General features: G+C 36.9%; 6 protein-coding genes and 1 non-coding gene across 9 annotated transcripts; 5 read left to right on the top strand and 2 right to left on the bottom strand.

The window, feature by feature from the left end:
* Positions 1-434: 434 nt before the first annotated feature.
* LOC113765320 lies at positions 435-3,286 on the top strand. The gene is made up of 4 exons (XM_027309453.1): positions 435-703; positions 1,554-1,624; positions 1,861-1,996; positions 3,015-3,286. Exons 1-4 carry the CDS (start codon positions 529-531, stop codon positions 3,089-3,091), a joined length of 459 nt encoding a protein of 152 aa, XP_027165254.1. The 5' UTR covers positions 435-528; the 3' UTR covers positions 3,092-3,286.
* A 951-nt stretch (positions 3,287-4,237) lies between these two features.
* LOC113767139 lies at positions 4,238-5,720 on the top strand. Its single transcript, XM_027311317.1, has 3 exons — positions 4,238-4,775; positions 4,877-4,993; positions 5,351-5,720. The coding sequence occupies exons 1-3, from the start codon at positions 4,263-4,265 to the stop codon at positions 5,522-5,524; spliced, it is 804 nt and encodes a 267-aa protein (XP_027167118.1). The 5' UTR covers positions 4,238-4,262; the 3' UTR covers positions 5,525-5,720.
* A 985-nt stretch (positions 5,721-6,705) lies between these two features.
* LOC113767016 lies at positions 6,706-9,947 on the top strand. Its single transcript, XM_027311189.1, has 7 exons — positions 6,706-7,082; positions 7,998-8,067; positions 8,143-8,198; positions 8,330-8,405; positions 8,484-8,520; positions 9,248-9,362; positions 9,438-9,947. The coding sequence occupies exons 1-7, from the start codon at positions 6,754-6,756 to the stop codon at positions 9,676-9,678; spliced, it is 924 nt and encodes a 307-aa protein (XP_027166990.1). The 5' UTR covers positions 6,706-6,753; the 3' UTR covers positions 9,679-9,947.
* A 349-nt stretch (positions 9,948-10,296) lies between these two features.
* On the bottom strand, positions 10,297-11,550 carry LOC113767017. The gene is made up of 2 exons (XM_027311190.1): positions 11,023-11,550; positions 10,297-10,588 (listed from the first exon to the last, which is right to left on the bottom strand). The coding sequence occupies exons 1-2, from the start codon at positions 11,481-11,483 to the stop codon at positions 10,438-10,440; spliced, it is 612 nt and encodes a 203-aa protein (XP_027166991.1). The 5' UTR covers positions 11,484-11,550; the 3' UTR covers positions 10,297-10,437.
* A 1,494-nt stretch (positions 11,551-13,044) lies between these two features.
* On the top strand, positions 13,045-15,392 carry LOC113765463 (uncharacterized membrane protein At1g75140-like). The gene has a single exon (XM_027309653.1). It carries the CDS (start codon positions 13,301-13,303, stop codon positions 15,257-15,259), a length of 1,959 nt encoding a protein of 652 aa, XP_027165454.1. The 5' UTR covers positions 13,045-13,300; the 3' UTR covers positions 15,260-15,392.
* An 802-nt stretch (positions 15,393-16,194) lies between these two features.
* LOC113764895 (glutamyl-tRNA(Gln) amidotransferase subunit B, chloroplastic/mitochondrial) lies at positions 16,195-22,054 on the bottom strand. 3 transcript variants are annotated; one of them, XM_027308938.1, is made up of 9 exons: positions 21,990-22,054; positions 21,153-21,834; positions 20,641-20,850; positions 20,021-20,161; positions 19,727-19,930; positions 19,190-19,387; positions 18,531-18,599; positions 17,014-17,130; positions 16,195-16,922 (listed from the first exon to the last, which is right to left on the bottom strand). In XM_027308938.1, the coding sequence occupies exons 2-9, from the start codon at positions 21,780-21,782 to the stop codon at positions 16,842-16,844; spliced, it is 1,650 nt and encodes a 549-aa protein (XP_027164739.1). In that variant the 5' UTR covers positions 21,783-21,834; positions 21,990-22,054; the 3' UTR covers positions 16,195-16,841. The 3 variants fall into 3 exon arrangements, with proteins under 3 accessions (XP_027164739.1, XP_027164738.1, XP_027164740.1); XM_027308937.1 differs by having other exon boundaries at positions 22,000-22,054; XM_027308939.1 differs by lacking the exon at positions 21,990-22,054 and having other exon boundaries at positions 21,153-21,907.
* A 111-nt stretch (positions 22,055-22,165) lies between these two features.
* TRNAS-AGA lies at positions 22,166-22,247 on the top strand. The gene has a single exon. It is a non-coding gene; the product is annotated as a tRNA-Ser (tRNA).
* The last annotated feature ends 701 nt before the right edge of the window (positions 22,248-22,948 follow it).

The following is a 22,948-nucleotide window of genomic DNA, read 5'->3' as shown; positions in this document are numbered from 1 at the left end:
AGATTGTAAAGTTAGTACTTTTGCTTCCAAATTTGCCTTCTAAAATCCAAAATTCAAATTTGAGTCTAACATAAAATAAAGGTAAATATAGAAAAAAAACAGTAATTTTTTTTGCCACTTTACCACCCAATCGAATCCAACCTTCTCCATTATTAAAAAATATCCAAGACATAACACTTTAAATGAAATCGGAGGAAGATTCGTGTTGTTTGGATTATGAATTTTTATGGAAATTTTTTTACAATATTTATGAATATTCTTTTGATGCAATATTTAATAACCATTTTATCCTATATACTTATCTTATATACATGGCATCCTCAAAAATACCATAGTAATTTTTTTTTTCAAAAATTTCCCAAAAATACGATCGAAATGGGCTATGAATTTTCAGCAGGGTTCTTGTGCAATTTTCCAAAACTTCCAAGGTATTCCTTTTGTTAAAAGGTTGTAAGGAGTAAGGAAACAGAAACAAACGCTGAAGGGGCAAAAGAAACAGGGTCCTGTGGGAGTCAATTGAAGGGGTTGATGATGGAAAAAGCACATCAAGTCCAGCAGTGGTGGAAATTAAGATGGCTAAGCTTCAAGCATGCTACCATTGTTGTCTGCTTATTCAACGTGCTCACTGCCCTTTTCTTGCTTCAGGGATTCCTCTCTGCTTCTTCTTTTGGCAAATTCTCTTCTTCTCACCAATCCAATTCAGGTTCCTCTCTCTCCAATTTTTTTCATTTTTATTGGTGGATTCTACTGTTTCTTCCTAAATTCAACTTGTGGGCTTCTGGGATAAGTCTGATTTAATATTGCTAAATCCTGAATTAAGATTTCAGTATACGTAATTCGGATTTATGATGCTAATCTGCGGTTTTCAAGATTGTTGAGTGATGATTTACTGGGATTGTGATGGATTGATGGACTGGGCTGAGAGTATCAACTTCTTTTGAGTGGTTGGTAATGGGAAACGGGCTCAAAAAAGATACAGATTTACAGCTTGTTTTTGTGTCCGCTACTGTTTTGATTAATTTCCTGCCAATGACTAGTGAGTATGGTGTCTTGTGTTTTGATGATTAATCGTAGCTCTTCAATTGTGAGAAAACATTTTTTTCAAGGGAATAAGATTTGAGTAGTTCTGCTTTTTGGAGCAGCTTTTTAGTTGGTGAGGGAATCTTGCGAAAGCTGGTAAAACAGTTTCTAGCCCATCACCTGTAGGAATTGGGAAGAATAAAATTCATGGAGAGGATATTGATAGAATAGGTAAGAAATGTTGGTGGAAACAACCCTTTGCCGGATGTAGCTATGTGGGTTATATAACTTGTAGATAATTGTAATGTAGCATCCAATGATCATGTCTGAACCAAGATGGAAGCTGTTTTATCCTTTAGGATACCTGAATACATCTTATCCTCATATTTTGTTTAGTAGTATTACTTTGTCTGGAAATAGTTAGTTATGTTGATGCTCTTTGAAAATTTTCGTTATTTTCTTGGTACTTAACACATTTTATGGACTGCAATCTTGCTTATTCAGTAATATGTTTGTCTATCCTGTAAATGCAGTTTTACTTAGGCACATTAAGGAATCCGAGGAGATACGCCGTGCCATGATACCTGTGGATTTGATTAAAAGAGTGAGTACAAATTCTTTGACTTCTATTACCATATTGTATTGCCAGTTGTAACAATTTATTTAAGCACTGGTATCCAGAAGATGTGAGAAATAAAATGGTCGCTTGAACTCTTCCATCTCTTGATATGGGTTCGTATTATTTGTGATGGTTACATGATAGTGTATCTTCATATGGTGAAATTGAGTATTCTGGTATGCGGATGTGATATCTAAAAAGTTAATATCTATTTGTTTTAGGTGAAAGAAATTGAAAAAGAAGCACATGTAGAACCAGAGGCTGTAAAACAGAAAGATACCAAGCAGGGTGCTGCTTCGGACTTAGTATCTAGGCTGAATAATCTTCGCTCATATTCAGATGCTGGCAGCCTCAAAGGTAATTTCTAAAATTTTGCCCCATATTTTTAGCTCTGTCTCTTAACCTAAATTAGTGCTTATTAGAAGGTATAAACCGTTAGGAATCACAGCCTAAATCTACCCAATTATGGGTCAAATTTACCAATCATTACTCATACAACATTAATTGTTTATTTCAGTATAAAATAGTCATGGAGCCGGGTACAGCTTCTTATTCATTTTCAGCTAAATGTATTGGTTACAGATGAGAAATATTTGGAAACATTCTTTGTTTAATTCACAGACGTTGAAATTGCACCAATAAAAAGGTTCTCATGAAGGACTTTTTACTAAATTTGGCATGACAAGTACTTTTTATTTGTGTGAAACTTAATAATCCTAGAGTATAGTTTTATTAGTGCATGAAGTTTTTTTGTGGTTGGCTCACTACATTGTATTTAATTATAAGTTGTCAAGAACGTTTATTGACTAATATTTAAGAAATATGTTCTGGGAGCTGGTTCTCATATCGACGACTGATAGTTTTATTGCACATCGGTCTTAGTTCATCTGGCAGCTTAATTATGTGTTCCTTGTAAAGTGTAATTCTTACTAGACATGTCACTTAAAGTTGCTGCATGTTTAAATCAAAATTCAGGCAGTAGACAAAATTTTTTTTCCTTTAACCATAAAGCATTGATATTCACAATATTCTCCATCATGGTCACCATGTAGAACTTGAATTTCAAGCCTTTTTTTTTTCCTTCCTCATCCTTGAAGTTGAAGTATGTATATGCAATCTTTGATAGTGTTGCTTTACATTTCAAATACCGCTTAAACCAATGGAGAACTTCTTAGAGAGATGCTGAGCTGTAGTCAATGTCAGCTGTGCTTCGGCACAACATTATGTTATATGCAGGTTCTTGAGAGGGATTTATGAACAGGTTGATTGGTCATAATAGAGTCAGTAATTCAGAATATGTTAATCATCTACTGAGGCTGACATTGGTATTGAACTGAAAGGATTTTTTTTTTTCCTTTGTTCTTGGTTTCTACAGCTCTAGAGGAATGGCGTAAGAGGAAGATGGAACGTGCCAGACAGCGAGAACTCGGGAAGAATGGAACTGTTGTCTGACAGCTTTGAATTTTGTAAAAGTTTAAAGATCAACATTATGAGCCAATACATCATCTGCTATCGTTTTCTATGTGATACTGTGGCTTGTGCGTGTATAAGATCAACCCCCTGGATTGAGTTTAGTCATATATATATTACTTAAAAAGAGGACGATTGTCTGTGTGCTTGTTGCACAGACCGAATTCTATGAAGGTACGCACATGAAGGTTTCTGTTACAGACAGCAGTTAGAAAACTAATTTGCAGACATACGATTGACAAAGTCGAGAAAACGAAAGTAACATTCTCGAGGATAACCGATATTTGGAAAGTCCTCTCTAACCTCTACTAATTGCATGCAACAAATTTCCTCACTTCGATCTTGAGAAGCCTCGAGTGAACCCGAGAAGACCAACAAAACCTTCTATTAGAAAGCAGAAACAACTGACGAAACAATCTTAGGAAACAAATTCACATCAAGAAAACATTTGAGAGATGTTAACCAGATGAGCTGTTTTGGGTTTGGGGTTCGGTTCTGTCCAACTGACGAAGAGTTGATCACCAACTATCTCGAGCACATGGTGAAGAATCGGCCGTTGCCGTCCGAATGGGATAGGGTTATGATGGTGAGAGAGACCTATGGAGAGAACGGAACCCCTCGGATTCTGTTCCATGACGATGATCGATGGTAGACACCAGTCGGTAATATGACCTGGATAAGCAAAGAAGAGTAGACTGGCCTAATGGAAGTTAGCCATTTCACAACCTTTAATAATCTCTCCTTTTCCCATATGGCCTTTTCTTTTCTTCATCCTTTTTCTTCTTCTGTTTAGCAACTAGCAGCAACAAATTCCCACAAATTTATAATTAAAAAAAAAAGAACAATAAAAAAATCCCTAAACAACTCCTTTTATATATCCCAATCAGCCTCACAGTATAATACCCCGCCAAGTCTTTTGAAAAAACAGTTATTGACAGTTATTAAAGAGAAACAGAGCTGAACAGAAATGGCTAATCAAGATTCTGGTTTCTCCCAAGAATTCTCCCATCACCAAGAAAACACTGCAGTTGACGCCACCGCTCTCAATCTCCTAGCCAAGCTCCACCTCAACTCCACCACCACCGGCAACCCCGGCAACCACCAATCCACCGTCACCACCACTGCTGCCCCACTCTTCTCCTCCTCCTCCTCCATGGACCCCTGCAACAAATGCGGCTCAACCAAGAGACAGTCCCCTTCGTCTTGGTCTTCCCTCCAACAACCCTCTTCCAAGAGGGCCACACTTCTACCTCCATCTTCCTCCACCACCACGTTTTCTGGCGACCGCTGCATTCTTGGCTTCAGTAAACTCCCACTTCCGGCCACTTTCTCTAATGCATCATCATCATCCTTATCGTCCCCTGCTCTTCGCCGGACTATTTCCGATCTAATCAACTCTCCCGGAGCCAGCAATCTCTCTGATCAAGCTCAAATTTCTTTGGGCAGTTTGTTGAATAACCAGTTGCCGGAGAGTTCTATGGTCAATCCTGTGGCTACTTCGCCATCTGGTCCTCTTTACCGTACAATCTCTGATCCCACTTCAGCTTCTTATCAGGTGGTGACAACCACCACACCGCCTCGGCCTCCAGCAGCAAGAAAAGTCACGTGGTCACCAAGTGCTGGAGAGGCTGGCCTGAATTTGAAAGAAGAGACTCCTAATACCAAGGTATTTTCTGGGTTCTTTACCTTTGATTCTACCCAAGACTTCCGCCAATCTTCTGGGCGTATTTTACCCAACCAATTATTCTTCTTTTGTTGAATATACAGAGGCTGAAAAGAATGAAGGATAGGCTGAGAGAAATGAGACAATGGTGGAATGAAGTCATAAAGGAAGGTGAAGAGGATAGCTGCTCTGATTCTGAAGATAATGACGATCTTTCAAAGGTCCGACAATCAATCATTCACTATACCTTCTATCAAATCCTATGTTTTCATCATACTTTTTGCTAGTTTTTCTTGAATCCGTGTTGGAATCTGAATTTTTTTTTTATTTTTTGAGTTTCTTGTTGTAGTCCCTTGTTGGTAGTTTTAATTTAGTTCTAAATCAATCTTATGACATTTTCCCATTTTCTTTTTTCCCCTTATCTTTCTTGAATTTTCATTTGTTCTGATGGTGCAGTTTTTAGGTGTCTGCTTCTTTGTTGCGGTTCTTCCTCTGATAATCTTTGTTTAGTTGTAACTCTAAATTTAATTTCCAGTTGATCAATTGTGTGCCATTTCTGAACTCTGAAGTTTGCACAGGATAATTCTGAAGTGTGCCAAGTTGCCGGAAGTGAAGGAGGACCTTGCGAAGAAGCTGTTTGGGTGGAGAGAAATGGGGAGTGTCTGATTCTCCATTTCAAGTGTCCCTGCGGCAAAGGCTATCAGATTCTTCTTACTGGAAAGAGTTGCTACTACAAATTGACAGCTTTCTGAGCTCGAGATTTGTTGCTTTCTTACTTCAGATAGTCTAGCTATCAAGAATAACGTTTTCTGAGTGATTAAAGTTCCAATCTTTTCTGCACAGTTGCGTAGCAATAGTTTCTTTTTCAAGTTGGGGTTTAAGAGAAATTCATAAAGATACTCTTATCTTGTGCAGTTTCAATTTGTAAGCTCTTCAAAGTTTATTAGATAGTAGTCCATATTAGAATCCAAATTGCAGTAGTGTTCTTTTCCATGTCAGACTTGAGGAGTCTTGTTCTTATGATGGAATATCAATGTATTGATTCAACTGTCTTTAGCCTACTGATTAATAATACATCAAGTTGTTCCTTTTTTCCACAGTTTTATATGCCATCTTTGATTGACCTGTTGGATCAGGCAATCATTTTTACACTTATTCACAATGACCATAAATGTTCTATTTATGCCTTTTATTTCCAGTTAAGGATCCAACAGAGCTAGCTTTTAATTCAAGGATGTTTCTCATTTGCCTTGTGATAAAAGGAGCATTTTTCGAATTTATAGTTATTTAAAAAATAGAAATTCTTAGCAGTGGAGGATCATGAATACAAAAACAGAATACAAAAAGGCTGTCTTTTGGTTATTGACCACTATTGGAATGTTAAAGTCTAAATAGACTGATAGAGAACCGAAAATGACTACATTTTGGTTCAACAGACACAAATGGATTACATTTTTCCATAACTTTTATCATTTAAGATATAAATCAAATCATAATAAGATATCATCAAATCTATCTACAACCAGCTTAATTTTTATAAGTTGCAAATGGAAAACTTTGGGACTGCACATTATTTGCAAAAAAAAAAAATTATAATAAAAAAATCATTGAGATTTTTCAAACGCCTTTTTACATTATCTTTTTTTTTAAATTATTGTTTTATTTCATATATATCACGTCAAAAAAAATATTTCGTAGAATTTTCAGAATAATCTTCAACTCAAATACACTCATGTTTCAACTTAGTGTGTTTAAACTTAAAAATAAGGACTTTTTTCCACCTTAATCAAGGTAATTAAGGCGTTACTGCATAAAAATTGGTCGAACCATCCCACTGTCATATCTCATCCGGTCCAACCGGTGCAAACCGTCCTTACTTCAAAAACCGGGTCCCTTTTCTATTCCTTCCTCCTTCCAGTTTCTTTTACAAAAATCCCACCATAACCTCCAATCTTCGACCTCAAAACGACCCGCCAAGAGCATGAAAAACGACATGGACCCAGTGGTAGAGGAAGTGGAGAAGGTGAAGAAAGAATTTCGAGAAACAGAAGAACAGCTTTCAAAAAATATTAAATCAATTGAAAAATATGGAAAATCCAGCCAAAAATTATCATCCTCATCAGTAGAAGAAGAAGAGCACCATCAGAGTAAAAATTCATTACCAAGATTAAATGGGCTTGCTCAAGATGGTTTGAATCTTCTGCAGTCGCTCCATTTTAAGCTTGATCTCTTAGCCCCTCAACTTCCCTCTGATGATCAAGTTCAACAGGCTCAAGATTTGGCTAATTCTTGGCAGAAGCAAATCGAAAGGTACCCCGCTTTATTCATTTTTTTTCATGTTAACAAATTTTAGGGGCACCCTTTTCTGTTTAATATTAATATTTAACTGTGTTTTTTTTTTAAATTTTTTTTCTGGAGCTTCTTTAAGTGTAAAATGTAGGTGACTTACTGAATTGAAAAATGGAAACTTTATATTCTGATAAGACAAGCATTGTGCTGTTTTTTTTTAATGTGTATTACTGTATTTTAAATTATGACATGGGATTGGAAGGCTCGTAGATACATGTGAAAATTTTGATGATATATGCAACCAGTTTGTGGACATTCATAGGCATTTCTTGGGATAGTTTAACTGCTTAAGATGTTTAGATGATTGAAATGCGGAAATCTTTTTAGGTTTGCTGATAAATTTATTGAAATCAGAGATTTGTGTTAAAATTGGTTGATCTGGAAGTGTTATAAAAGGTCACATGATGAATTCTTGACCATTTATTTTCAGGAACTTAAATCAATGTCATGTCAAGAACTAGAAGTTTTCATTGTAGATTCACTCTGGGGTTTATAGTTTTGTTTCATGTCATAAATCTTTACAAAGTTTATGTCTTTCTACTTGTCGTTTCTTTTGGCTGCTGGGTATGGCACACAAAGAAAAATTTTGTTTTGAGCATATATATAGCCTGTACTCATATATGATGTTGTGAGAGAGAGAGAGAATGTGTGTGCGCGTGCCCGCGTATGTGTGAGTGAGTGAGAGAATGGCTACATGCCCACAGACTAAGATTATGTCAACTCCAGAAATTGTTGGCAGAAATCTTCTTGTGACTTTTGTTGTTATGAATGATTGATTCAAAGAGATGTGTTTATGTTAACACATGACTACATTACATATCTGTGAGGAATATCTACATGGTGATATGTTACACATTTATTTTGTTGGAAATGCAGCTTGAGATCAAGTTTGAGAAAAGCTAATCTGAGAGCTAAGGAGAATATCAGAAAAACTGCTCAACAAGAGGTAATGAGCTTTCTACATTATGTTGGTTCCACTGCTTGTTAGGTGTTTAAACTGCATATTGTTGGTTGACTGCAGAGGGAGCTTCTTTTGGGAGGTGGAGAAGAGTCTACCATTCGGAGGCGGAATCTACAGTAAGTCTAATATGCTTCTGCTTTGCTAAAACCTTACATGATTGTCTCTTGTGGTTTTAGGAATGATAGAGGAATCCTTATTGATCAAGAATGTGACTTTACACGTTCTGTATTATCATACTACTTATTAGGACAAAAGCAGGAATGACATCTGCAGCTGAAAGTATCACTGAGAGCCTTCGACGCACCCGTCAGCTGATGGTCCAGGTTAGTACCTATATGTCTCTGTTATTCCTTTTCCTGATGTGTATATGATAGTTTCTCATTCATTAGTAAATGTTACAGGAAGTTGATCGAAGTGCAAGCACACTTGTGACTTTTGGTGAGTTCTTTTTCCCTAATATAGATATTTGCTCTTGAACTAGTATCTTCTATCTCAAAATACTTATTTTTTACCTTTTTCCTAAGCAAATAATACTAGTTAGCTGTTATTTTATTCTTATGCACAAGTTTCTCAAGCATTCTTTGTGGGTCATTCTTGGATTGGATATGTAGAATGAATGTTGTCATGTTGACTAAAAGTAGGCATTTGCAGTTCCATTAATTTGGGGCCTGGAGAAATTAACTTTGTTTCGCTGGGGAAGATGATTGACATTTAATTCTTCAGCTAGTCTGCTGCGTGATTCTCATTTCAAATTCTAATACTGATGTTTCTGAATGCTTTTGTTTGGTTATTCCATATATCTGATATAACTACTTAATTAAGGTCACAATATAAATACTATATTCGTTGTTTAATAAAGTTGAGGTGATGAGATGTATTCTAATCTCAAAACTAGACGATTAATAATGCACCTCAAATACTTGCGCTGGAGATTTATTTTTAAGAATTTAGATCGTTACATTTTTGGCTGAGATATGTATCCAAAGATTTTCTACTAAGAGCATTGGAAGAAATTTTCTCTGTTCATCCTGCTGCATGGCATTTTATTGCAAGATTAGCTAGTCTTTTATTTATCATAATATTGGGAAATATGGAGCTGTCTATTCTTTCATGAATTTGTACTTGTTGAAGCTGAATAACAAAATATAATTTTTGAATACTGCAGAAGAATCAACTGGAGTATTAGGGAAGGCTGAGAGCGAGTACAGAGGTCACCGCTCACTCCTAATGCGAACTCGAAACCTTCTTTCGACAATGCAACGTCAGGATGTCATTGACAGGTAGAGGAGAAAATGTTTCTGCACTTTTGCTTCTGACCTGCATCTGCTAGTCTAATGCTTGGCTTTCCATGGCAGGATAATTATGGTTGTTGGATTTCTTCTTTTTTCCCTTGCTGTTCTTTATGTTGTTTCAAAGCGTATTGGGCTGCTTAAGTTGCAGAGGACGCTTATGGATGCTGTAAAAGGTGGTGTGGTAAACGAAGCAGGGGTTTTACCTAGAGGTGGTGGAAATGGTGTAAATATTCCCCAGATGAACGAGGATGCAGTTCCCTTGTTGGATGTGCCATTGGAACGGCATATGCGTGACGAGCTTTAAGCTTTTCATAGCTTTGTATAGGTCCTATATTTTGCCCTGCTTTCTCAATCAAATTTCTGGCCAAACTTTTTTACATCTTCTATAGGTCTTCTTTCTTGTATGGTTGAGGCTTGGCCTCATATTGAATTGCTATGCTTTGACATCAGGAGGCAATTTTTCCCCCCTTGAACTTCAGGATTGCAGAAGCCTTTTCCCACAGGTTTGCTGTATGATTCTTGTTCTGTATCTTTAGGTAATACAAAAGCTTATCATGCGTCCTTCTCTTTCTATTCCTTTATTTCTTCAGTGTCATCTTTAGCTCTACATTGGATTTGGAGGACATCTTGAAAATATGCTTAGAGAAGTTTTTTTTTTTTTGGGGGTAGAACTTAGAGAAGTTCAGTACACAAGTAACTTACTTTTCCCTAGTTACACTTTTAGCTAGATTGAGCTATTCTAAGTTGTAAAATTTGTAGACTATTCGACTACACACATGGACTTTTTCCCAAGTACACTTCTTTAGCACCTGGATAAGCATGCATGTCACTAGCCTACTACTACGTGAGCTATGTAATACAACCCTGTTGAGCTTGCCTCTGTTTTGAGTAGCATTTGCTATCAGCCTTTGCACTTTAGCACTTATTGTATATGTTCATCTACCTCTATTTCAACCAAAATACTCAAAAGCAATAATCGATTGTACAACATCAACTGGAAAATAGGTGGAGAGGAAGAGGCTCTGAATCATTTACAAACTACAATAAGTAATATATCATATCCTCAAGCCAGTAGCCAGAAGTTTTTGTGGGTTTTTGAGTTGAGAAGATATCCTCCATTGGCCTTTCTCTGCACTCCAACGCAAGTGCATTTGCTGTTCTCGATCAAATACTCCGCCGTATCAAGACCCCTTAATGATCTACTTCGCTTAGGCCTGCTCACAAATGCAGATAGGAACATGAGCACAACACTTTAAGAGGATGGCATAGTTAATCTGATTGAGGATGGAACTTCTTTTCTGGAAGAATTCATGGAAGTTGAATAAATATCATAATGATTATACGCAGGAACAAGTAAATATAAACTTTTCTCCTGGTTTCACCGATTTTTAAAATTGCTTTCTGCTTTTATTCTGCATGAGGTATTAGCTAAGGTGAGAACTGGTGAAATGAAGAATGAAACTCTCAGCGAGAGATTCAGATAATTTTACTTTGATCAATTTGATCATCAACTGAGAAATTGTTGCAAGTTTAACATCAACATCTCAGGGGAACAAATGTAAATCCTAGTGCAAAATCTCTTTTAGTATACCCTATGCGTATTATAAACATGCATGGATGATGTATATGGGGAAAATAGAAAACTCACCCTAATATTGCATTGGAGAGAGTCGTCCTTTGCCCTATAACAATGACATCAACCCCATGACTTTTGCTTTGTGCAAGAAGTACAGAAGCCTTGTCCTTTCCATCCATTTCCACCCTCTGTGCACGAACTTTTAGCCTAGGCTGTGCAATACCACAAGCTTGCTTCATTGCTTCGAGAAAATCTATGGTTCCTCCTCCACCACCACCAAAACCTTCTGAGGATGAGGATGAGGACGAGGACATGGAGGCGGCACCGGCAGAAGCAGGGAGCGACTGTGCTTTTCTGAAGATTGTACCAAATGGGATTCTCCAGGCACTATTAGGATTCTCAACATGGAGGAGAATTAACGTATCATTTTCAAGCACTACATGGGAGAGGGCATATTGAAGTGCAGCAGCTGATTCGCGACAGGGATCCGCGACCACCATCACTTTACGTGCTGGTGTGCTCCCGCATGCCATGGTCTACAGCCTAGCAACCGGTCACCACCACCATTAATGGCGCCCGCTGAAACTCCGCTGCCTTCTTTCTGCAATCAGAGGAAATACAAGGAATATAGAAATAGAGTATCACTAGAATTGCAAAGCGCAGGAGATGGTGAAATATCTGAGGCTGTCATTTTCTAGGCTTTCCTGCGTGCCAGAAAAGTAACACATGCTGTCCTCATTTTACAGATAATTGACGTCCAATTTGTGATTCACAAAGTTCATGCAACGTTGGCTCTTTGCTAAATTTGGGGTTCAGCTTTAGGAGGACCATTGAATTGCCTGTGTAGTTGTAACCTCCCAACTCATCATCGCTTTTGCACCATGACTATTTTAGTCTCTCTTCCTCAATTCTTGATGTTGCTTTGCTCAGACATTGACCAATATCTTGTCCAACATATAGCACATAACATATAATGCACTGTACAATTTTAAAGCAAATATTACATTAACTAAACTTCCAAATTACAACAAAACCTTGTGGTAGTGGTATTTGACATCAAATACTACAAGAATTATATTGACTACACGAGAAACATAAGATTTGGTACAACGGTACACGTGAATAAATAAGAATTTATGACTACACGAAAAAACTAAGAATTTTTTTTTTGTTTTTTCGCCAAAAGCGGCGTCAACGGTACACGTGAATAAATTTTTGAAAACAACATTTTATTTTCTTTCTATGCCTAAAATACGTCATATTCAACTTGTTCGAATTCAATAACTAAAATTAGAATGCACGTGCAAAATAAGCATATATCTTTTGAGTATGTCACAAATTGGTCACAGATATATTAATATTCAAGATAGGTAAACGTAATTCATTGCACTGCCGAAACTTTAAACTGTGATGGATTATGTTTCGATTCCTATTGCCATCAGATATAATTATTAGAATACACATGCAAAACAAGCATATATCTTTTGAATATGTCACAAAATGGTCACATATATGTCAATATTCAAGATATGTAAAGCATTACTCTATGTAATTAATTGCGCTGCTGAAACTTTAAACAGCAATAGATTATATGTCCATTCCAACGTTCATTTTGTTAATTCGAATTGTTAGGAGAAGGGGAGAAGTTGAGGAATCAGGAGTTAAGTGATCGAATCAAGTGAATCAATATTAAACAACCAATGATGTTAGCATATTGGTACAAATACACAATCAAAAAATCAATTAGATAATGTGCAAGCAAGGATCATGTAAAAATGTATTGAGATGACTAAAATATCTCTTCTTTTACTCACCATTTTTGTTCTCCATACCTCCTATAATTTAGAACACTTTAACTTCAATTTGACAAGTTTAACTTTAAAAGCAAATTGAGTCTAGAACTAAATTCATATGACCTGTTTGAAGAAATAAAGAAATTAAAGCCGCGGACTAAAATTAGAGCATCTATAGTTGTCGAAAACATCCCAAGGGTCAAAATCAAATACTCAAAAAAGTTTTGGGCATCAATGGCTAATTATTGTTTGTTTCATTTCCTCTTTTCTTACAGGCTGCCGTCTTTTCTGCTCACTTCGTTGTCTTCCCGATACCACGTCCTAAGACCATCTAAAAATCGATCTTTTGACCTAAATCCACTCCCAAAATCTTTCCTAAAATCCCGAAAAAAGAGAAGGGAAAAAGGTCCAAATCCCATAAAGAAACGAGTACAATCTTGCTCTGAAATATCTTTCACGTCCACGAAAAATAAAGCAACCAATAGGATCTGCATAAACTCCTGAAACTTCAGGCAATGATAAAAGAGCTTTGAGCTAAAAATCTTGCTTCTTATTCAATGGCAACCTCTCAAAAAGGCAAGTTTTTTACACTTCATTTGCTTTTATTACTTTACTTATGTTGTATTATGCGGGTTCTTGCGAAATCAAATTCAGCAGAAATTGTAACTGATACTGAAAATGAGCATGTTATTGAACATAAACCTGAGGTTAGTGATGCTTTAGATGTACTGAAACGGCAGGAAATTCAACTGGAAAAGATGGAAGAGCTAGTGAAAAGTTTCACTGAACTGTTATCTAGATTAGAATCAAAGTTATCAGATTGCTCAAAAGTTAAATATCCCATTGATAGAAAGCAAGATACTGTGCAAGAATATGGTGAGGTTGATGGAGATGGGAGTGTTGAGAAGATTCTAGATGGAAAGTTAGACAGTAGTGTTAAAAATGGAGATAGTGTAGGGGTGGTGTCGGTTACGAAGTTTAGTCCTTTTTGGTCTGAGAAATTTCAATTTGTGTCAGCTGTGAAAGTTGGATCAAATCCCACTTGTATTAATGTGTTGCCATACCGAGATTTTGAGGGGTTCAGTAAGTATGTTCTGGTTGGAGATGATTCGGGTAGAGTGTATGCTTTAGCAAGAAATGGAGATGTTTTATGTCAGTTTGACACGTTGTCCAGATCGCCTACTACTGCTATGGTATCCTACATGTCGGTTTATAAGAATGAGAGCATAGTTGTCACAGGGCACGAGGATGGTGCCATTTTGATGCATCGGGTTTGGGAAGATTCAACTGGGGATGAATGGAACTCACTTCGGATGGATGTTATTGTGAAGTTTGACGTTCCTCAAGCTGGTGATAGTGTTTCACCAGTCACTATCTTGGAAGTGCATCATGTTGGGCGGAAGAGGTATATTTTGTCTACAGATTTGAGGGGCAAGATCAGGGTGTTCAGGGATAATGGGACAGTTTACGGCTTGGCTTCACCATCAAGCAGGCCACTGGCATTCTTGAAGCAGAGACTTCTCTTTTTAACAGAAACTGGTGCTGGGTCATTAGATTTAAGGACCATGAAGATTAGAGAATCTTTCTGTGAAGGTTTGAACGTTTCTGTGGTGAGACGCTATGTTTTTGATGCCACAGAGAGGTCAAAAGCATACGGTTTTACTTCAGAAGGTGATCTGATCCATGTACTGTTGCTCGGTGACATAATGAACTTCAAATGCAGGGTTAGATCCAAGAGGAAGTTTGATATGGGAGAGCCTCTAACATTTCAAGCAATCAAAGGGTACTTGCTTATTGGTGATGCGGAGAAGATCTATGTGTATAATGTGTCTTCCCAGCATTATGTTAGGGCTGGCGGACCAAAACTTCTGTTCTCTGCAAGCTTTGATGGGATTGTAGCATCATTTCTGAACCAACAGCAAAGAAAAATAGATGACAAAAAAGGGTTTGTGAGACCAGTAGTAGCAAGTAACAATGAAAGACTAGTTGTTCTCAGTCTTGGAAGCGGCTATGTGGCGATGTATCATTCCAACCTTCCAGTTTTCAGAAGCGAGTTCAATACGATGCAATGGACGAGTCCTGTTCTGTTTTTTATTCTTTTCCTTTTTGGAGCATGGCATTTCTTTGCCCACAAGAAGGAATCTCTTACCTCTTGGGGGCCAGATGATCCTTTCAGTTCCACGTCAGTGACAACCGGAGCTCCATTGGGATCTGGCTCAGGCGATAGATCATTCACTGATTCTTCGAGGAATGCTGATATGGTTGATTCGAGGGGTAATGGTATACGAGACACATCAAGAAGATATGCCTCTCCTTCCCAATATCCTGGAGGATCAGTTAATTCTTACAGGCGTGGTGGTGGAACAGATCCGAATTCCATATCTTCTGCTGTTGAACCAAATTTTAGAACAAACCAAGAACTGAAATATAGAGGATCAAATCCAGAAAGCACAGGCTTTCCTAAAAGAAGAGAGAGCTTATTTGTAAACAGTCAAGCTGTGGATGAAAACAATTAAGCTGCAAAATCAACTGCATTCTGCACTGGCAATCGTTGTATCATTAATTTATGATGAAAAAGGAATAACTGTTGGCTGCTGTGTCCAAAAACGTTGAATCAAAGAATGAATGTAGCTTGATTTTCCGCTTGAATGACTGCATTGCATCTTGTTTCATGCATGTCACAGGGGAGCTGAATATTTTCAAGGACTGCTTTTCTTTTCTTTTTTTTTTTGCCACTTCATAATTTTGTACACTCATTCCCAACAGTCCCAAACTACTCTCTTGTTTAAGTATTACCCTATAATTAGGTAAGAATAAAAATACTAAGTTAGGCACTAAACATGTTAAATAAGTGAGAAAAAGATAAAACCATTGGGAAAATGAGTTGATCAATATTCTAGTAGATAGGAGATGTGAAATAGGCAAAGTTGGTGGAGAAAATCTTCATATGTTGGTGGACCCTTTTTTTTTTTTTTTTAATGGTAATGTGAAGAAAGTTTCTATTATTAGAAAGTCGTTCAGATATATAGTAGATGGACGTTTGATGCACTAATTCGAACATCTGCTTGTATACATTTTTCGCTATGTCAATAAAATATTAATATTTACACAAATAGATATTCTTGTGAAATATTTAAAAAAAAAAGCAGCAAATTAACATATATATTAAGTCATCAATATAAATTTAAAAACTTTCAAATGGAATAATAATATGAGAATAAGTACTTACAATATCAACAACTATCGAAAATAGAAATAAAGAAATATATATATCTTAAAAAAAAAAACTGTTCAACACAGCAGTGTTGTAGTAAATTAAATAAAACAGAAAGATCTTTTAAATTTATCAAAAACACGTCACATTTATATCTAGGAAACTTCTATTTGAATAACTAAAATGTTAAAATTTAAAAAAAAAAAAAAATTTCTCCATAAATCAAATGGCAAAAAATAACAACAAAAATATGATTTTCTATTAGAATAATTTTATTAGGTGCACCGTAATGCGATGGATTTGCCTTTTGGGAGAGGTAGCCTCGGGGGATATTCAAAGGCAACCTCAATAATATACATGCTCCACAAGAAATCAAATCCTGAGGTTTATGCAGAACTGAATCTTTGAATTTAGAGTAAATTTACAAGCTTGTGACTGCATCCATCCAAAGAACAACAGCTTTTTGTCGAAGCAGTTTACTCACAAATGTAGAGTGACAAATGCTGTATCAAATATTGAACAAGATTCAGTGATATAAAAAAGAAGTCAGTAAAACTGAAATAATCCGGCTAATGTGCCAGTCTTCCTCAGGGATGACAATTTCATCCTTCTTGTGCCGTTTAACACATTAGTTTGACTTGTAGCCAACAGCAGATACATGAAGCATTACTAAAAAGAAATCTGTTTAGAATATATCAAGCTTCCATCCTCCAATTCGCAATTAAAACACCCTTATCGAGTCACATTCGTTTCAAGGAGGACGTTTGTCTGTGGTCGTCCAATCACACGCATTGGAAACTACATAACAGGATGAGGAAGTGAAATTGGAGGGATGGATATGTTTGTAGCTGCATTGGCCGTGAGAAACCATCTGATAGAGAGCATCAAGTTTCGGTATTCAACTTTTCTAAAAGTATCTGGTTCAAAAGTTTTGGATTTGCCTTGCCCTTTGATGATTTCATTACCTGACCATTTGGAGGGTGATGTAAAAAAAAGCACTGCACAAGTACATAAAATCATTAAAATAAAAGAAACAACTACATTCTGCAGGAATACCTGGCCCGCAAAATAGCCCTGTAGCTTGGTTTTGCCACCACGGTACTGTTTCAGCTGCTCTGGATTACCAGCAAGGACTTTATCCACCATTTTTTCTATCTCACTGCGGTCTACAATCTGGCTTATGAAACAAGGTGAATAGAACATCAGCAATCTTAAAGACTAAGGCAGGCTCATCAAAGCATCTTGTATACCCAAGTACTAATAAATTCTAGGCTCTCAAACCCATCCTTCTACACCAAAATACTACATCTTCTATACCCATTTTTGCTATCTCACTGCCATCTACAATCTGGTTTAAATACAGTCGTACTCACAGCTCATATCTGCAGCATTTTCACTCCAACTAACGTGCTGATTCTAGGAAGTTTGGATCAAATATTTTTAAGCTCAACTCGATTAAACATGAAAAAGTGCACTCTACCTGGAACTTTGTGCCAGAATACTATAGCTGACCTTTTGAGGAATACAATGAAGTCACTAAAACAAGTTACGGAAAAGGCACCAAGACATGAACGAAATTTAGGGGCTCTGGGTCACTGTACTGCAATTTAAGGTTTACTCATGTAATCTCTTAAATTATTTTCTTTGTTATCTTTGTTAATTTAGGATGTCAATTTGTTTGCAGATTTGGTGGAAAGTGCTATGTCCTATTTCTGGGTATGTTGATACAGAAGAAATAAATGGTCTAGTGCTGAAAAAGTGACCAGGCTCTCAAGCAACTAAATGTTCCTAATTGTCGAAAACTCTGGTTGGTCCCCTTTAACTTAATTCCAAATGTGAATGCTTAATCAATCTTCATTTAGCCACAATCACATTTTGGTTCTCTTATATTCCTTGTCTTGTCAAACATTTTGTTTAGGTAGGGAAAATTTACCGAATTTCCCATATAAGCTTTACCTACACGTCTGTCAGAATGCCACAATTGCCTGTTTTATGTTGTGTCATAATTTGGTGGTACTTTCGCAGTCCAATTATAGTATGACACGAGATGGACCTCTGATCATGCCATGCCAACTAGTACGTCACTCTGTTTTTTGCTAGTTTGTTATTGTGCCTTGTTTGGATTGCTGAAGTTCCTTATTCAGCTTATTTATTGAAAGAGAGGGGCTATACATCCATCCATTCCAAATCCAAACCTCATAGTAATTGTTTTTCGCTTGGACATCCAAACACTTTCCACAACTCGCCTGGGAGTGGGGATTTTCCCAATCCATTCCCAAGCAGGTATGATGAATGTACTAACTTAGATGTGAAAGAGCATAAACAATAACAAAGATGTCTGTAGTTATGTCCAGAAACATGAAAAAATCACTATGTTTTATTATAATACTACCTATAGTCACACAACATGCAATAATCTCAAAAAATTAGAGAATCAAATCTCTAAGAGGCAAGTGTATGAAACGGAACAGTGCTTTGACTCCAGTGTTACAGAGCATGAAAATGGAAGCTCTTACTCTGTGCTGAGGAAGTCAACTATAGTGAAGCATAAAAAGTAATGTAAACTGACTTGCCTGAACCAAATCCTTTTCTTTTATTAATCCTTGCACTGTCCCGCCCTTGGCCATTAGTTCAAATAATATCTGCAATTTTATGATAGAAACTTAATTGAAATAGCTGAATCTGATGACAAAAATAAAAAGAAGAAGGTTGAGTCAGTATGACATGCAAATCTTCCCACCCAACATTGAGGTGTGGCTTTTCCAGCATTGCTTTAGGCTATTTCTTAATGCATGGCTGAATTAGATTGTTGGTCATATGCAGGCCTCGGTAAGTGCATCAATCATGGGTCCTAAGATAGCTACTTATAAAGGGGAAGAGCAACAGGAGAAAGGGAGAAGAAGTAGGCCGCTGAAGAACATATGAAACCACTCCAATAAGCTAAATGAAGTTTTAAAACTCTATCAGAACTTTTGCTATTTAATGGTTAGAAAAGACAAAAGGGCTGAATGTTCCAATTTAGATATCATTTAAAGAAGAAAAATTTTCTTTCTTTTTTTTTTGGGGGGGGGGTGTGTTGGGTTGGGTGGTAAGGGGGGGAGAGATTGTAAGTAGGAGGTTTTAGGTTCAAGAACTCCTACTTATAGATATATAACTAACACATCCCAACAGATAGCCACAACCAATACATAGGAAGATATGTCCAACTAATGCCAATTATGAATAATTTTACCTCTTTGCCAATCTTTCCGCTGATAGTTCCACCTTTAATTGAAGCAATAAGCTCACCCAACTCCAGAGGAGTAAGTTTGATCTCACTGATGGACAACTTTTCATTTTTCATGTATGCAGCTATGTCGCCCATTATCCAATTTGCGGCCAACTTAATATCAGCCGCACTTGCTATTGTTGCATCAAAAAATTCTGCAACCTTGAAAAAGCAATTTACAAAACAAAAAACAGGCTCAGATAATCCAAACTTGTGATATTGTTGAAGGAGGGTATACCAAGGGTAGCATTAATGATTAATCATGAACATGAATTTAGCTTCATTTTCATTCTTCCATACAAGGAACTGTGGATGAAATCTACATCTTGATTGCTCAGTACATATCAAAGTAAGCTTAGCTCTGAATTTAGATTTGAGAAGGGAACGAAGACGAAGAAGAAAAGAAGATGCCTCAACTTCCATAAAAGGATGTATAGTTAGATTTCCAGGTAGCTAAACGACCAACAAATAATATATAAAAAAATGACGAGCAGAACTTACATTAATGTCATTGGCCAGGAACAGAACATCCTGCATGCTGAGACCCATATTCTCATACCTCCGACGTTTTATTTCTGGAAGCTCAGGTAAAGAACTCCGAATACCATCAAGATATTCCTCAGTAAGGGTAACTCCGGGAAGATCAGGCTCTGGAAAGTAACGATAGTCGGAAAGTCCTTCCTTTTTTCTCATTGTAATGGTTTTCTAGAGGTAGTCAAAAAAAAAAAAGTTAGAACATATCAGTGGACAACAAGACCTCCATAGAACTAGTTTTGCAATAATTAAATACATAACCTGAGCGCCTTCTTCCCAAAGACGAGTTTCCTGGACAATTTGATCAGCCTGACCTTGACTGTGAAGTTGCACTTGTCTTGAAATCTCAAAATCGATGGCTCTACTAACTGATGAGAATGAGTTCAGATTTTTTATCTCAACCTGTTGATGTAGGTGTAGACAGGTGAGGTGCCAGAACCAATCAGTTCTTTGAACCAAAGCATAAAGCATTACACCCTATTCGCTTACTTGGAGCAGCTTCACAGTATATAGACAAGAAGTTAACAGGAATCTTATACATTGACTGGACTGAAATCTACTCGAAGCATCTTCCCTCGTGGAGAAGAATGATCAATCGTAAGACAAACATTTGGAGAACAAGCATTTAGAGATGAAACTTCTTGAGGCAATTTGCTAAGAGTTATAAAAAAGGGGCAAAACTCCATTTGACACTATCCAATACTCGTTTGATAAGATCTCCACTTTAGGTATATTGCTATACCTGAACTGCTCTGGTCTTGGAGAAAATAGTCAAAGTGAATACTAGCAAGAAAGTTCACAAGGGATGAGGTGAGAAATGGGCCTATGTCTTATCTCTTATAATTATTTAATAAAATGACAAAAGATTAGCACCTGTTTACCTTTGTACCAAATTCTTGCTGCCCAATTGGACGGATTGAGATATTGACGTCACAACGCAGTGATCCTTCTTGCATATTACCATTACTAACTCCCAAGTATCTAACTAACCTCTGCAATTCTGCAGCATATTCTGCGGCTTCAATACCAGTTCTCATATCAGGTTCTGAAACAATCTCAAGCAATGGCACCCCAGCCCTATTCAAATCCACCTGCACTAGAAAACACAAATCCTTGTTACAAGCAAGCTTTCATAAAAGAAGCACGATTCTCATTCAATGCCAGTGTTAAAATTTGTAACATGCAAACTACCACCTACACCCTAATACACTAGAAGCAAAATGACAAGCTCAGTCAAACAAATGCAAATATGCAATGCAACAAGATTAATAACAGACACAAAGCTAAAACTATCTCAGTAGTAAATGGCTCATCAAACCAATTTAATAGATGGTTTGACGGTGTTATAGTCTCCAATACCGAATCAGTCCAACAGATATGATCAAATAATTGCCTGAGAATAATTCCCAGTGCCAGTATGAAGCAACTTCCCCGCATCCTCTTCCATATGAACCCTGGTAATCCCAAACTTTCTGTGCCCACCACCAAACTCAACAGGAAGATCAACATCAACATAACCACCACTTGCAATTGGAACATCAAACTGAGATATCTGGTACCCTTTTGGCAGGTCAGGATAAAAATACTGTTTCCTATCAAATTTCGAATCCATAGACAGTTTACAGTTAAGGGCAAGGCCTAATTTCACTGCATATTCTACAACCTTGGAGTTCAAAACTGGCAATGCCCCAGGCAGCCCCATACAAACAGGGCAAATGCTAGTATTGGGTTGAGCCCCATAACTATAAGGGCAGCCACAAAATGCCTTAGTTGAAGTGTTAAGCTGCACATGAGTCTCTATCCCTATGATTGCCTCATAGTCTTTCAACAACTTATCAGGTGATTTTCTGTAGGTTTTTGGTACAACTTTTGAATCACCAGATTGCTGCTTTTCTTGTGTAGCAAATTGGGTTTGCGTGCTTCCCATAGTGCAGTAAAAAAACCCATTTTTCCTTGCAAAATATGCTGATGGATAGTGGACTAAGGGGCAGGTTTTTATCCCTCTGAAAAATGTTAAAGCCATGGTACAAACTAATTCAATCCACTCTGAAATTCAAGCAACGCCAAAATTATACCTGCATAGCAGTAAGTAGAATGCCTATGAGCAAAAAAGATTGGAACTTTGCCGAAAATATTATCAAGAAAAGGATGAAAAAGACCTAAAGTTTATAACTTGAGCTATTAAAGAGATGAAAAGGCAAAAATTTACTAGAAAGTTGTGAATATATATGTTTTCTTACTAGAATTAAATAAGCCCCATATCAGAAAGATTGAGGACTAAACAGTCTGCAGCCAGTGGTGGCACTGGACAGATAAAAGAGGGAATTCGTATCTCCTCCCATTTTCGTTCCGGGGTTAAATTTTTTTCTCTAAATTGTTTAATCTGACCGCATCATAGCACGTCCCGTGGTCGTGCCGGAGTGGTTATCGGGCATGACTAGAAATCATGTGGGCTCTGCCCGCGCAGGTTCGAATCCTGCCGACCACGTTTAAGTTTTCCCTTTTACTCTTCTCTATCTCTCAGTCTCTCTTTTACCAAAATTTTCATGTTCTTGTTCTTTTCTTTTTCCCTTTACTTTAGGTTGTAAATAAACTGTTGAAATTGAACATTATCCCATATTTTGTGCCTTGCTTCCTAAACTAAAATTATATTTCATTTTCTCCTTATATTCCATCACTTTTTAGATATTATTTACATTACATAACTTATCAATTATTCTACTTAAAAATTATACGTCAAAAAACTTATGAACTGTTACGTATCAATATCCTAATTTATGTCAAAAAACTTATGAATAGTTACATATCAACATCCCGATTTATATCCAGATCTAACAGATTTTATTTTGCATCAAAGGATCTAAACAGAAAATCATGACCGTGATTCGACTACTACGATAATCCTATAAACAGTTGACGTATAATCCTTCACTTTTTACAAGATAGGGTTACTCATTTGATTAATTGCATTGAAATTATTAGCTGGACTTTCAAATACATGAGTTGCATTAGCAGACAATCGTAGCAGAATGTCCGAATAACACGAATGATAAGCTCACTTTTGAACAAGCCCCAATGGAAAGGGGAGTGAGGAACTGCATACAAAAATGTGGTGAAGTAATGCAATCCACCTTTGCATAATTCATTCGGCATTAAAAAAGCATCCTGCATATGGACAGCAAAAAAGCA

Source organism: Coffea eugenioides, chromosome 3 (genome assembly GCF_003713205.1).
Source record: "Coffea eugenioides isolate CCC68of chromosome 3, Ceug_1.0, whole genome shotgun sequence".
In the NCBI taxonomy this organism is placed as follows: domain Eukaryota; kingdom Viridiplantae; phylum Streptophyta; class Magnoliopsida; order Gentianales; family Rubiaceae; genus Coffea; species Coffea eugenioides.
The sequence above is the reverse complement of the archived record's forward strand: the minus strand, read 5'-3'. Positions and strand labels throughout refer to the sequence as shown.